This window comes from Equus przewalskii, chromosome 16 (assembly GCF_037783145.1).
Source record: "Equus przewalskii isolate Varuska chromosome 16, EquPr2, whole genome shotgun sequence".
Lineage (NCBI taxonomy): Eukaryota > Metazoa > Chordata > Mammalia > Perissodactyla > Equidae > Equus > Equus przewalskii.
The window spans coordinates 2279343-2294609 of NC_091846.1; the positions used below are offsets into that span (position 1 = coordinate 2279343).

General features: G+C 47.1%; 1 protein-coding gene across 1 annotated transcript in view; it reads left to right on the plus strand.

The window, feature by feature from the left end:
• Window positions 1-504: 504 nt before the first annotated feature.
• FGF9 (fibroblast growth factor 9) overlaps window positions 505-15267 on the plus strand; it is a 31159-nt gene continuing 16396 nt past the window's right edge. Inside the window, exons 1-2 of the mRNA XM_008532128.2 lie at window positions 505-1611; window positions 10214-10317. Of these exons, the coding sequence (XP_008530350.1) occupies window positions 1335-1611; window positions 10214-10317 (381 nt within the window). The 5' untranslated portion in view covers window positions 505-1334. The remainder of the gene's footprint in view (window positions 1612-10213; window positions 10318-15267) is intronic.

Consider the following 15267-nt stretch of genomic DNA (forward strand, 5'->3'; position numbering starts at 1 on the left):
GAGGGGGAGAGAGAGACAGGGAGGCTGGCTTCACATCCACCCGTCTTACCTGCAATACAGCTTGCGCTTGTGTTTCGCAGAAGAATGAACGAGAAACTGCCATGTCCGTTCAAGCTCAGTAAATCAAACCCCCTTCCCTCCAGCTCTCTCAACTAAGTTTTATTTCCTAGCGCAATGCAACATGACAGAGTCCATGTGAAAACTAGTTTCCCAGTTTCAGTCTGAACCTCCATCAGTGTATCGAGCAAGGTTTTAGGTTACCAGCTTCAATTCCTCAGGGGAACCTGGCGTGTCAGGAGACTCAGGCTTTCCGCCTCCTGCTTCTCCCGGTACATCTTTCTTTGTAAAGCAGGGCTCCTGCGCCGTCCCCAGGAGGTCCCGCGCTCTGGCACGCCGCGCGGGGCCTGCCGCAGAGCGGCGCGGCCGGTCGGGCGGGCGCTAGGACCGCGGGGCGGCCGGGCGGCCGCGGCGCTACCTTAAACCCAGCCCAATGCCGCTGCCTGCGCCACTCTGCGCGCCGGCGGGGGCTGCGCAGGAGGAGCGCTCGCGGCCACGGCGCTCGGCGGCCGCGCGGCGACACCTGTTCGCGGCAGCCAGGGCGGCACGCGAGCTCCGGACGCCGCTCTCCTCGCTCGCCGCCCGATCTAAGCCAATGGACATCTGCCGGGCCTCTGGAGAATTCTGGATACTAGCTTTGGACGCCTAAAGTTTTTTTCTTCTTTTTGTTTTTAAATTAATATTATTATTATTTTTGGAGGGGGGACCGGGAGGGGAGATTGGTCGCCGCCGCCAACGTGAGATTTTTTTTTTTTTCCCCTTGAAGGATTCATGCTGATGTCTGCAGAGTCGGTTAGAGTAAAAACAGCGCATGCCTTCCTGGAGTCAGGATCCGTAAATTCTGACGTAGCCCGTGCATCTTAAAAATCCCTATAATAACGCCTAGGCATTTAAGTTGCTATGGTCATTCTGATCTCAAACCAAATGGAGGAGCTACGAATTTTTTTTCCTTACTACGGTCGGATGGGATGAAGACCTTCCTGCCTGTTAAGAGCTGGGGATCTATCTATTGAGATACATAGATATGTTTATCAATATGTCAGTGTGTGAGTATAAAGTGGTGGTTTCTTAGACTATCGGTGGTTTGACCTTGAACCTGTGCCAGTGAAACAGCAGATTACTTTTATTTATGCATTTAATGGATTGAAGAAAAGAACCTTTTTTTCTCTCTCTGCCTCTGCAGTAAGGGAGGGGAGTTGGATATACCTCGCCTAATATCTCCTGGGTTGACACCATCATTATTGTTTATTCCTGTGCTCCGAAAGCCGAGTCTTCTGATGGCTCCCTTAGGTGAAGTTGGGAACTATTTCGGTGTGCAGGATGCGGTACCGTTTGGGAATGTGCCCGTGTTGCCGGTGGACAGCCCGGTTTTGTTAAGTGACCACCTGGGTCAGTCCGAAGCAGGGGGGCTTCCCAGGGGACCCGCGGTCACGGACTTGGATCATTTAAAGGGGATTCTCAGGCGGAGGCAGCTATACTGCAGGACTGGATTTCACTTAGAAATCTTCCCCAACGGTACTATCCAGGGAACCAGGAAAGACCACAGCCGATTCGGTAGGTATACCATTAACCCTTTAGTGTCCGTGCGATGACATGTTCGGATTCTAACTACCAAGAAGGCGGTGGCCGGGCGGGGGTGCGGGAGGCGATCTCTCCCTCTATCTCTCTCTGTCTTGCCAGCTCAAAAAAAAAAAAAAAAAAAAAAAAGCCTCCGGAATTGCAGATCTGCCGTTGGCACTGATGCAAGTCTACACTGAAAGGCCTTTTTTTTTTTTTTTTTTTTAAAGGAGGGCATAATTTATAAATATAACGCAAGTTCCTAGTTCTTATGCATCAGATACTCGGGAAGATCTGGTTTAGGAAGTTTCTTTTGAATGGACTGTTTCCACGAGTTTAAAGCTTTAATCGTTAACTACTGAGCACTTAAAAATGCATTTTCCTGATGGCAGTGATTATCGTCTTGTGCCTAACTGAAGTTTTTGCCCCTTCCCTCTTTCCTCTAGTAAGTTTACTGCTTGAATTGTAAATTCAGCGTATCGTTTTTTCCTGCCGCGAGGGTCTAAAAGCCCCGTGGGCGAAGGTCGCTGGTTTGTTCGGTTGGGAGGAGGAGTGAAAAAAGTCAGGTTTGAGTCTCTGTCAGCAGCAGGGGCAGAGACGCTGGGGGGAAAATGACTTGGGAAGGGGCAGAAGGCTCCCCAGGAGTTTGTCCTTGCAGCTATGAAGTTATCACCTATGCTCTGTAATCTCCATAGTGTACAGCCCTGTGTGGGTTTCCTGGGTGGCTCTCTTGGGTGAGTGTGTGCACGCGTGCAAAAGCTGCGAGCTAATTTTAAAGGGCATTCCGAGGATTTCATTTCCCGAGGAGGGTATTTGTGACTCAGCATTGAGCGTTGCAGACCCGAGGGCTGGCGACTGTCCACTTTAATGCCCGCTACCCTGAGCCCAACGGCACGAAGTCCGCGAGCACCGTCCCGATGGGGAGACTCGGGTTTCTTCCTTACTTGCAAAAAAAAAAAAAAAAAAAAATTGCCAGTTTGGGCGACCAGACTGTTGGAAGGAGTTAACTTCTGAGTGAACCCACCTGACAATACTTAAACTGGGTCGTAAAAAACAAAGTCCTGTGGTGATTTTTCTTCCTCATGCTTTAATGCCAGATGTTGACCACAATCTAAACTATCTGTTTAGATTCGTGGGGCCGTAGATGATGCCAGAAGGTGAGGGAGATTCAGGCCTGAGATGGGGATGGTCCCCGATACACGAGGCCTTGCACCTACCAGTGTAAATATTTCTGGCTGTCTCCCTTCTCTGCTAAAAAAAAAAAAAAAGGAAATAGCTGCTGCTCTTTGCTTTGCAATTATTCAGTTGAAACATAACTCCCCCTCGAGAAGTCATCGCAGCTCTGGTTGTGCAAAGCGAAGAAGAAACTTTGCTGGAAGTGCTGCCTCTCTGGCTGCTTTCAGGCTGCTACGGTGCCTGGCGTTCAGGTCCAGAAGCGCCGGCGGCGGGGCCGAGCCGTCCTCCCGCGCTCGCCGCCGGCAGGTGCCCGCTCGGCTGCCCGGGCCCCGCGGCGCGCTCGGCGGCCGCCCGGCCGGCTCCGCGCGGTCCTAAACGCGCTCGGTTTCTGGCTCCCTTTCCACCCGGCACGGATGCGCCCTTGGTGCTGCGGAGACTACTTGTGTCCCGAGGCGACGGGCAGGGGCTGACACTTTCTGGCCGTGTTTAGGGAATCAGATTTTTCTTGCCTAGTTTAGTCCCTTCTCTTTCTCTTTGTGTGCGAATGTGGGTCCAGCGGGGCTGAGAGCCGCCGCCCGGGGCAGTGCGGTCGTTTGCGGTGTGGGAACCGCTGGAGGCGCGCGCCGCAGCGGGAGAGTTCGTGGCAGGGACTGAGGACGGCTGGAGGTCGGACCGCTGACTTCCCCCGTCCCACCTCGGGCCCTTCTTCCCCTTTCTGAAGCAAGAGTCGGGTCTTGGAGAGTCGCTGGGCTCAGCGGTGCCCGGGAGGTGGGTCGGGGGCCCCCGGCCGGGCAAGGCCTGAGCCGCAGGGGAAGGGGTGGGGGACAAAGGGCCGCGGCGGTGGGCGGAGGGGGCGGCGTGTGCTATTGTTAACCGCTTTCCCGGAGCGAAGCTCGCGGCCCGCGGGCCCGCTTTCCTGCGCCCCGGCTTCGGCCCGGCCTCTCGGCCCGGGGGAGCCCGGCAGGGGCGCAGCGCCGCAGGGCCAGGGCCAGGGCCAGCTTCATTGTGTGAATTAGCCGAGCCCTGTCTTCGAGAGAGCACCTCAGAATCCCCGGTGTATCACGAGTGGACCCCGGCGTAGAGAGATATGGGATGTTCCAGTTGGGGCTCCTCCACGCCCGCCCCCATGGGCTTTTTTTTTTCTTTTTTGATGCAGTCACCTTTAGGATAGGACGTTTGCTACACGCAGTCGAGTCATTAGAAATCCCGTAACTCTGCCACCAAGTAGAGCGAGGATGCAAGGATGGGATGGTGGGGACCATCAGGATGGGGAGAACCCGAGAGGCGCGTTCTGGGATCAGCGGACAAGGACTGCTGGTACAGCGGCTGAATAGAGACCATAAGACAAAAAAACCCTATAGACTTCGTCACCCCCCTCCCCCCAATCCTGGAGCTTGGAGAAAGGTGTCGCCAAGGAAGTGACATCTCTACTCCTTAGACTCGCCTGGCACTGTTGGCTGGGTTGGTGGGCAATGTTGGGTGGGAGGAGAGGGGAGCGGAAGCCCCGGTCCAGGTTGGGAGTAGGGGGCGCCAAGCCTCGAGCTCCAGGGTCGGCCAGGAGCCGGCCGCGGGGGAAGGGCGCGCCTGCGGCTCCGCTGTGTCACTCACCCTCGTTTGGATGAGCTGAGTGGGTGGCTGTGCGCAGTGGGGGTGGGGAAGGAGGGTGAGGCAGGAGGGTTATTTAAGTCTTTCATCCGGTTGCAGTGAGAAGCGGCCCCCGGGGTGACAGCAGTGCCGCGGTCTCCCGCTGCTACCGCTGCGGCAGGTCCCAATATTAGCAACCCCTGCAGCGCGATGCGTGTGCCGGGAGCCTCCTACCCTCGCTTTCCCTGCCCCGCCCGGCAGGAGGCCTGAGCGGCGGCGCTAGGACCCGGCGGCGCGCGGGGAGGGCGGAGGGCGGGGCGGGCGCGGGGCCGGGTCTGCGGCGGCGCGTCCCACCTGGGGCCCCGCCCCGCCCCCGCCTGCTGCCGGCTGCCGCCCCTCCTGCCCCGGCCGCCCCTCCTGCCCCGGCCCACCTCCCGGGGCTTCGCCTTCACCCGCTGTTTCCCTTCCGATTCTTTAGAAAACAGTAGCTTCGGGGGGGAGGGGTGCGTTTCCACCTTGATTAAAACTGAAGGTGCCTTTTCTACCTGAAATGAAACGGCGGAAGGAAACGTGCTGGAAAAATGATGTTTGCTAGCCCCATGTAACCGCAGGTGACTGCGGCTGCTGGCGAGCTTGGCGGTGACCCAGCAGCGGCAGTGCAGGGGACGTGGGGGCAGGGGAATCTTACTGTTGTCCCAGCAGGAGATGCGGCGGTGACAACTTAGGTGGGACCTTGAGGGAGCCCTTTGTTTTCCTTTGAGGGTGGTGGTGTGGAGATGGGGTTGAGCATGGAGAAAAGGAGCTAGGGGTTGTGTTACTTGGTAATGGGCCGGAGGAACGAGATGCTTCGTTTTCGTATATGTATTTTTCTCTTTAAAGCACTTGCTAGACGGGGCAAAGTGAGCAGAACCTCAACTGAGGAAATGGCAATGTAGAATAATAAAGAAGTGAGCATTGAGCCCTGTCTGCTCTTTCACTTGGCACAGGGAAGCCTGAGCGGGTTGACCCCTGGACTTCTTGGAAAGAGGGTCCCTTCTCCTGCTGTGCCCTTTAGCTTAGAGTGGTGGCTCTGAAAGGCGGGGGTCCTCAGGACCCCAGATGACCACCCAAACTGGGGCTGCTGGTTCAAAGGGGTCAGGGGTCAGGTGGAAGTTGTACTAGAGGGGAGAAACATGATAGTATTTTTTTTAAGGTTAAAAAAATCTTATATCGAGGGTTTTGCAATTTAAAAAATTCTGTTCTGTGTATCTGGCTGTTCACTATCTCACTACGGCAAAGACTACCTATTTAAGGAGCTGTTTTCAGGATTGGTTCACGTTCTTGAAAAATCGGTGGGGTTATAATTCCCATTCAGTCAGTCGTTTCCTAAGTGAACTCTGAGATTTGCTCGAGTTGCTACAGACTGGGCCTGACTTGGCCGCAGGCTCTGTGATGATTGATTTGGCAGCCCTGGTGTGGGATTTTCGGGGTGACCAGGGGTGTTAGTCTATTTTCGAAAGCCTCCTGTTGTGCCTCTCTCCACCGTCTGCGCACATTCTTGTCCTCTGAAGAATGCAGCTCTGTTGAGTGTTGGGGGCTTTTAGGCTAGAGGGTAGTTTAACGTGGGCCAGAGTGGAGCAGCTTCTGCCCAGCCTCCCATTTCCCATGACTGGCCTTGTGGCCTTGGAGGTGAGGCCCAATTCAGAGGGGTTCTTGGGAGCTGGGCCAGCTTTGGGTTTGGCTCATTTGACAGAGTTTTGGGGCTGACCACTAATACCTGGTAAGTCTGGAACAGGGAGGAAGGTCTGGTGTGGTCATTTTCTTGAAGTAGTCCTGGGAACTGACCTTGCCTCTTGCGGACCAGGGACGACATCGGAGCCCATTGGACCCCATCGGACCGCCTTGCAGCTCAGTGAACACACCCTCATTTGGAACTGCTGGCTCCATGAGAGGGAACAGCCAAATGCCACTCATCAGTGACCTGTGTTTCCCACGTCACTTCATCACTCGTTACTGTGGCCCTCTGAGTTGAAGATGTCTAAGTTGTGTCTGCATAAGAGGAAAAACAGGCCACTATGATACACATGTGAAGGCGACAGTTTTAATTTTAGGCGCAGTCTCACCATTCCTTCCCACCCTCCCTTCTTTACTCCCTCCCTCCTTCCTTTCTTCTTGCTTCTCTTCCTTGCTCTTTCTTTCCCGTCCTCTCCTACTGACCATTAAACATTTAAATATGTCTGCACAGAAGTATTCTTCTGGGCTAGTATTGGTCCAGCGCCCCTCTGTGCTGCCCTACTCATGTAAACAGACATGTGGGGAGTGGGCCGCACTCAAATGAGTACAGTGGGAAGCACTTGCTTGGTGGCAGCTCAGGCCCAGAGAGAGGTTAGTTGACCTGTTGGGGTTATAGAGTTCGTTGTGGACACGGTGGTACCAGGAATGATAAGGATTCCAATGTGGACGGGGTGGGATCTTGTTGCCAGGTTGCCAGGTCTTTCTGACCTTACAGCACTGGCGCTCTGTATCTGGGGGAATGGCTGTGACTCAGACGTTCTGGTGTTCTGCTTGCCCTCAGATCACTGAGGTGGCCCCGGAAAAAGCTGGGCTGTTTTTTTGAGGTCTCTACTTTGCAAGGACCTGCAGAGAGATGGATGGTGGTCTGAGGTGATGAAATCTTTTCCACTGGGCTCACTATAGAGGTAGTTCCTTCGCATGTGGAGAGTCCCCTCGGAGACTTGTCTCAGGTATTCTTTCTTTCGAGAAACTTCCCCTGACTCCCGTCCCCAAGCCTGAGTGAGCAGCCCATCGGTGGGCTGACCATACTCTCAACATTTTCCTCTCACCGCATTCACCACATTGTTACTGCATTTATGTGTTTATATGTCCTTCCTCCCACTAAATGGTAAGCTCTTTGAGGGTATAGGGTCTAGGCTATATCTTATTCATCTTTATATACTCAACAAATGGCATGGTGCTTGGCTTTATAATAGTCATTTAATAAGTTTGTTGATTGAATAAGTCAATGCCTATGAATTACTTCTATCTTGTTGATGCCAGAAAAAGAAACAAGATGGATACCTTAATACTTTCATTTCCAGAATATATAATAATAATGTCAGAACTTAAGTCCTTTAATAGAAAAAGCTATGTGTTCTGTGTACACGAACCATTTGGGTAAACAGTCTGCATACCCACTGTCCTGCGTTCTGCGTGACAAGAAAGGCCAGTCCCAGTAGCTGACGTGTTCACTTCTTCTGCTCCTTCCAGTCCTGCCCACTGGGTCTGTGTGGATTCTAATTGAGTAGCACCTTCTAGGCGCTGGTGAGGGAATAACTATATGGAAATGGTACAGAAATCACGGGTACATGAAAAAAAGGTCAACCCAGCAATAAGATGTGCCTAATTGATAAGGGTGTCGGCTCTGGAGTCTGATTACTTGGGGCAAATTCTTTAACATCCTTACACTTTGATTTCCCCTTTTGTAGACTGGAGATTAAAATGCCTAGGGTTGTTCTGAGGATTGAATGAGAGAAGGCCTCTCATTTGGCACAGATGAAATGCTCACGTATTCTAGCTATTATGATTGTTGTTGTTGTTATTATTTTTGATGTTCTGCAGACCAGCCATTCAGAGATCACATATTCCCTGTTTTCTGTTGGGCTTGATGGGCAACGTTGGCTAATATTCATTATTAGTTCTCAGAGCTATCTCATGTTTTGAGAGAACAGAAAGGTCATCAAACAGCCTCCAAGAAGATGCAAGTATCTTTTAGTTTTATGATTAAAGCTTTCCCCACTGTCTTGGTATATTAAATTAGTCAGACCTCAAAGGGGCAGAATATTTCCGTTCATTTTACAATGAAAATTGGACATTATGAATTCCTTACACTAATTTCAGGATAACTATGACCTATATTGTGATATGTTTTCAGGTAGCTAAGAAGAGATTCACGTGTATGTGACTCCTAATAGTAGTGAAATGCCACAATTTTAATCATAAGAGTCAGAAATAGCACAATGAGGGGGTAGCCAGGTGGCACAGTGGTTAAGTTCACAAGTTTTGCTTTGGAACTGGCCCGGGGTTCGCTGGTTCGGATCCTGGGTGCAGACATGGCACTGCTTGGCAAGCCATGCTGTGGTAGGTGTCCCACATATAAAGTAGAGGAAGATGGGCACGGATGTGAGCTCAGGGTCAGTCTTCCTCAGCAAAAAGAGGAGGATTGGCAGCAGATGTTAGCTCAGGGCTAATCTTCCTCAAAAAAAAAAAAAAAAAAAGAAATAGCACAATGAAATAAAATGATTGCATCAATAAGGCAGTGCATCTCATGTGAAATGAATGTCATGCAAGTATTGCCTTATTTATCTTTCCATTTGCTTTGTGAGTAGGGAAGGCTAGTAATAAACTAGCTTATTTTAAATGTATCTTCCATTATTGAGTCACGGATTAGCAGATCCAAAATGTAATTTGTAATTTCTCTTTATATTTTTTTCATACACTATTTCACATTCTGTTAAAATAAGTAGTTTTGCAGGTCCAGATAGAAATTCTGTAAACTGTAAGTATGAGATATTTGTTGTGTTTTGTGCTTATAGGAGAATTAGGAATACTCCTTTGTAAGGAATCTCTCTTTTTCACGTCGCCTTGGAACCGTTTGCTTTCTTCGATTTATGTGGTTCATGTCTTCTTTTGATTGCAGCACAGTCTATTTTGTGAGAGTTGCAAAATTAATTGTTTAAAAATCCACGTAAGTGCTTTTTCATTAGTCACATGGGACTGCCTATAGCACAGTGTTATCCGTAGTTTTTTCTAAACTCTTAAAGGTAAGTACATTTTTCAATATTTGAAGATATTTTTAAAACAAGAACTCAATATTTGGTATGCGTTAATGCAAGGTCTACACAAAGTGTAGCATTTTATAACAAAATTGAGAAAATGGCTAAGCACAGTAATATTAGCATTGTCCCGAATACACTGTGGGATAATCATGTTAAAACAACAACATAGTGAGAGAAATTGAAGCTGCTGTTGTGGGGCCATAAAATTCGGGATTTATGCCCAGCTTAGGTGTTGTTATTCTTGGTGAGTAAGAAAGGGAAAAGAAGGAAATAAAAGAAGATCATTACATTGATTTGATTTCGAACTATAGTATTCCTGGCCTATTTTAAATGAAGAGCATTTTTGGAACCAGCATTTTTTCCCCCAGAATATTATGTCATCTTAATTGTTCAGCTATCTCTTTGAGGCTTAGATAAGTACAGCAAAAATCAATACTTTGTTTCAGCAGAAATATCCGGGATATGTAGGCTGGTTTAGTTTTCCAGATGAGGCTCAATAAAGTGATGCAATAGAGAGCGGGATAATTTTCTGTATAAACCAATAAAGTCTTTGGTTATCACCTTATACTCTCGTTTTGAGGGAATTAAGACCATTCTCTGAATAGCATTTTTTTCCCTATTTATGCCCATGCACAAATACTTAATTTCACATTTATAAAGTGGAAATAAGTGTTTTTTCCCATAAACTATACTCTTTTAGGTTAATTAGGATATGTACATTGGTTTATCTATCATATCACTTCTTAGCATATCTATGTAAATACTAGCAATTTTATTTTTAAAATGTACTTGTTATGTGTCATGTTGATAAGTATTTTTGCATAATTATTATAAGATAGAATTTAGTTGAAAAATCAGTTCTTTTAGGCCGTGGTTTTAAGAGAAGACACTTGCTTAGTGAGTGTGAGATTGTGCACGTTGGGAGCTGGGCTCAGTGTCCTCTCAAAATGCCTGGGGATGCTGAGACTCTAAAGAGGTGCTCTGTGCTCTGACTTGTCTCCCGCCTTCTGCCGTTTGTCTCATAGGCATTCTGGAATTTATCAGTATAGCAGTGGGCCTGGTCAGCATTCGAGGCGTGGACAGCGGACTCTACCTCGGGATGAATGAGAAGGGGGAGCTGTATGGATCAGTAAGTACCGTGAGAGACGTTGCCCATCTTTATGTCTCACATTGGATTCGAACTGCATTTTCTCTAGATTATAAATAGCTAGAAGTGAAACTGAGTCTGTTTGCAAGGAGAGTGTAAGTTTTTCCTTTTTGAGGAAAACCATTTTGTTTTTATTAATAGATATCAGCCCTGGATCTTCACCAGACCAAAGTTTCTAAGACAATGCTTTATTTGTATACCAAACCATTTTCATTATCAAGTAAATAAAAAATTCGCAAGTGTGAAAAATCCCATCTTCTTGTATTGAATGGGAGTGATTTTCGAAATGAATTGAAATTATCTTCTTCCAAGTTTTGCCAAGCATTGTAATTAAAACTAGAAATAGACCATGCAGTGAGTGTGAACCCTTTTTCTGAGCGGCATACAATTTTCATTATGTGGAGAGAGAAGAGAGATGGAAATTGTCAGATATTCTTGTATATGAATAAGAATATAAAAATATTATAATTATTTGCAAGTATCATGGGTTTCTTTTTTCCTGTCTCACTTCCCGTCTCCACTGGGTTGTGTGTCCCTTGGGGGAGGCAGTGAAGAAAAATTTGCTGTAGCTTCCCAGCTGCCAGGCAGTGCTGTTGGTGCTCGGGACGGCAGTGAATGAGGCGAAGGCCCTGCTCTGGCTTGAGAAGAGGGGACTGAGTTTACATCTTTGTATCTCTTTACGTCTGCCAGCGTGGTTTCTAAGCCACGGTGCGTGGTACACAGTAGGAACATTTTTGCTAAACGTATGAGTATGAAAAATAGGTTATTAGTTACTCTACACTAAGTTGAATTTTTAGTAAAAAACTTGTAGTGAAATCAGTCTTAGTTTTTCATTGCCATTGTTGGTAGTCAAATGAGAATTTAATCCACGTTATCTGGAATATGAGAACTTTGATTAGACTCTACAAAAAGTTGGACGTTAAAGGAAGCTCAGAATGGAAAAAGTTCTGGAGTCCTGTCGACAGAAATGAAAGGTATTTTCATATAGAATCAGGAGAAATTGTTTCTAGTTATATTCCTTTCCTATCCATATACTAGTAAATACATATGTGTGTGCACACCCACACATGTGCAATGGTTGGAAGTAGTATCACACTTTTACTCAAAAACTCCAAATGACAATAAATTATGGCCTGTGTAATTTGAATATAGCACATACCACTTTTAATGACACACGGATGATTTTTCTGCCTTGGTTAAATTTGAATCTGGATGGGTTGATTTTGTTAGCTATTTAATTCTTTTTTTAAAAAGTGCTTCCTTGAGAGAAATTATTTTAAAATATGTTTTTAAACATAAGACTGAGTTTAGCCTTTTAAACATACTTCTTGGTTTAGGTAAAGTTATTTACTTTCTAAATTATCTTTGTCAACACTTTTAAGTGCAAAGATACAAGATGTAAGGAAGCTTTAAAATTTTTAAAGTATAAAGTGATGTTCTTTTGTCACTCCAATTTTTTTTTCACTTTCAGGTGTATAATGTGGATTTAATTAAGTCGGTCACAATTGAACTCAATAAAATGCTTTTTGTGTGTAGGACACAATCTGACCTTTAGTGGGAGAGACTATAGTTTATCACAATGGTCTCTAAACTTTTTTTATCACGTACCGTCACACCAAAAACTTTTTTTTTGAGTGTGGATCTCAGTAATGCCTATTAAATTATTTTAAAATTGTATATATAGAATATAGTTCATACATGTTATTTTATTTTATAGAACATGTATTAAGGTACAAATTTTTAAAGGATGTGATGAATGAGTAAATACAAGCAGAGGCCATGCTGCTTGTTTCCCTCAGTGGACCACCGTGCACGACCCTCCGGAGCGCTTTCCTGGTACAGAGATGACCGGTCTTTCAGATGAAATCGCGGCCTGACAGCCCCCTGCGGTTTATTGGTTGACAGGAGAGCAGATGGAATTTGGTGTTCAGCAAAGTGGCCTCTGCGTTTGTTGTCCCGGCTGAGCCTGGTCTCTCCGTCTGGGTTCTTTCAGGGGCTTCCTTCCTCATCTCTGCTCGCATCTTGCTGCCCTCCTTCTGTGTACCCCCACGTGCAGCACAGGCTGGGAGCAGGGTGAGGGCTTGAGGAGGTCCCTGAATGTACACCCAGTGAAGACCAGCGACAGGACCGCCTGAAATGGCAGCCAGGGGGCAGAAAGTTGGAGAACCCTGTCCTGTTACATTTTCTGTGAATCCCAACTGCCTGTGTAGGGCTTTCGAGCACGCAGAGTGTTGCTAGGAGTGTGCTTGCCGCCTCCACTGCCAGGGCCACGCACTCGCGCAGCTGGCTGGCAGTCCCCGTCCCGGAGTCCCAGCGAGGCAAGGGGGAAAAGGCGAGAAAAGGCAAAAATGACTCTTCCTTCTATGCTTGAGAGCTGCACGCCTTCTCGTGTGTATCCTCAGGCTTGGAAACCACTTGGAGGAAAGTCTGGCCAGGATCACTTCTCTATATTGCGATTTCCTTTGTGGAAAAGTATCTTAAGCGGCTTCTCTGCATCCAACTTCTCCCATCCCCAACCCATTCTCCACACTAATGGGAGAATTACCTTTCAAACCCAGACGCGAGCTTCCCTGCTCCGCTCCGACCCCTTCCGACCCTTGCCTCTGAAGGCTGCTGCCTGCATTCCTTGTGCTGCGTAGCAGGCGGGGATTTCACCGACTGCTTGGCCGGGTCTGCTTTGCCAGGGTCATCTCTTGACCTCAGTCAGGCTGCTCACTGTTCTCCACACAAGCCGGGCCGTCTGATTTGTGCAAGTGGTCAAGTTAGTCCCTCTCCCTGCCATGCCTTTCTCTTCCCTTCTCTACCTGATGAAGCAGTGTTCTTTATTGAAGATTCAATGAAATCATTGCCTCTTCTGCAAAACCTGTACCGTACCCCTAACTCGAACCCTAGTTACTCTGGTTATCATTTCTTCTGGTTTACTCTGGGCCCCGGTAATACTTAGTTTATATTTCCATTATCAGGCAAGTAAGAGTACAATTTATCATGTAGTTAATTGTATTTCTGTGTTCTCCAATGTATCAAAAGGACATGGGCCACATATTTCTTTTTTTTTTTGAGGGAGGTTATCCCTGAGCTAACATGCCCCATCAATCCTCCTCTTTTTGCTGAGGAAGATTGGCCCTGAGCTGACATCTCTGCCCATCTTCCTCTACTTTGTATATGGGACACCTGCCACAGCATGGCTTGATGAGCGGTGCTAAGTCCTCAGTCGGGATCCAACCTATGAACCCCTGGGCCACCAAAGCAGAGTGCTTGAACTTAACTGCTACGCCATGGGCGGCTCCAACACATATTTCCTTTTAGTGTTGCCTAACACATAGCAATGGCTCTTACATATAGCAGGTGCTCAATAAACGCTTGTTGGATTGAAATGAATTAAACATTGTGATTTATTTTTATGCTCCATTAAACATATAGATGTGGACCTCACTGTGTGTCCACTTGTATGGTCAGTGTGTACTTAGGACTCTGCTGGAAGGAAGAATCCCTCTCTTCCATTCCCATGCTGAAATGGATTGTGATGTGTCATCCCTGCTGTGTCCAGCCCAAGGGGGATATGGCTGAGGCTGGAGAAAAAGATAGTGTTGTGCGAGAACATGACAACAGGAGTCAGGAGACTTGAACTGTCATTCTGTCTCTGCCTCTGGCGAGGTGCCGGGCCCTCATTCTCCTCATCTGCAACATGGAGAGCTTGGCTTGGGTGTCTGGACTGTCTCCTCCTACTCTGGATCTCAAGCATTCATGGTTTGGATTTTTCAGGCTTCACTCTTAAGTCTCGTCTGCCTAACCCGTGATGTTCTCTGTGCACACAGGATGTTTATGCAGCCAGGTCTTTCTGGTCTTACGCGTAGAGCTGGGAAGGAAGCTCCCTGGGCAGCCAGCCTCCTTTCCCTTTGGCCTGTGCCTAATGCAGGTGACGGGAGAATGAGGGTGAAGCCTGGGCTCTTCCAGGGCCAGGAATCACATCTTCCATTGGGTTTGTGGGTATAACACCTGGTGTGGCACTTAGAATGAGGAGTGACCAAAATACTGCACTCTCTTTGTGATTAGACTGAGAGAAGGAAAGAAAAGAAACAGGCAATGATTCTGTTATCAAATGCACTAGAAATTGTAACTTAAAGAATTTTGATCTGTATGAAGTTGTGTAAAGCTCAGTAAAATAAACTGGAGATGTTTTCTTTCTAAGCATTGGGGAAACCTTGAAAAGACTGATCTCATTAGGAAAGAAGGTAAATAGGAGATTTGGGGAAGTAGCAGTCACTTTTATAAAGTAAATGAGTGTGTAAATATAGCAAAAATTACTTTAAATGTGTTTTCATATTTTGGGATTATTTCTCTCTTTTCATCTATGTAGTGCTTATGTTTCCAAGTTTACCTTGGAATAGATCTAAAATGTCAGAGGTCAGTGGAGTAATATTTCTTCAGAAAAATAGGTAGGATTTTGATATCCTATTAGAATGTAGAAATAGGAAAAACTATATTGCTAATGTGCATCATGTTGTGATTTAAGGAAAACCTGAATAATTCCAGCTATGGGGTGGAGTTGGATTTTTGTATTCATGTGTTCATCCATCCATGCATTCATTCATTGGTTTGCTCATTCACTCACAAACATTTATACCTACTATGTGCATAACACTGTGCTAAGTGCATAACAGTGCAACAAATATCTCAAAATCTCGTAGGAGAAATGTGCTTATAAATAATTCAGTGCAACATGAAATATCCTATTTTAGGGGAATGCAGACCTGTCTTGGGGGCTTAGGAGAGTGTTTCAGTAACTGCTTGGGGAAATTGGGTTGTGACATTTAAAATGAGTCTTGAAGGATGAATAGGCGTCTCAGAAAAGGAAGGACAGACAATAAATGAAGGCATATAAGCCTTCACATGTAAAGATTAGAATGTCCTGGGCGAAATTTAGAGAGGATG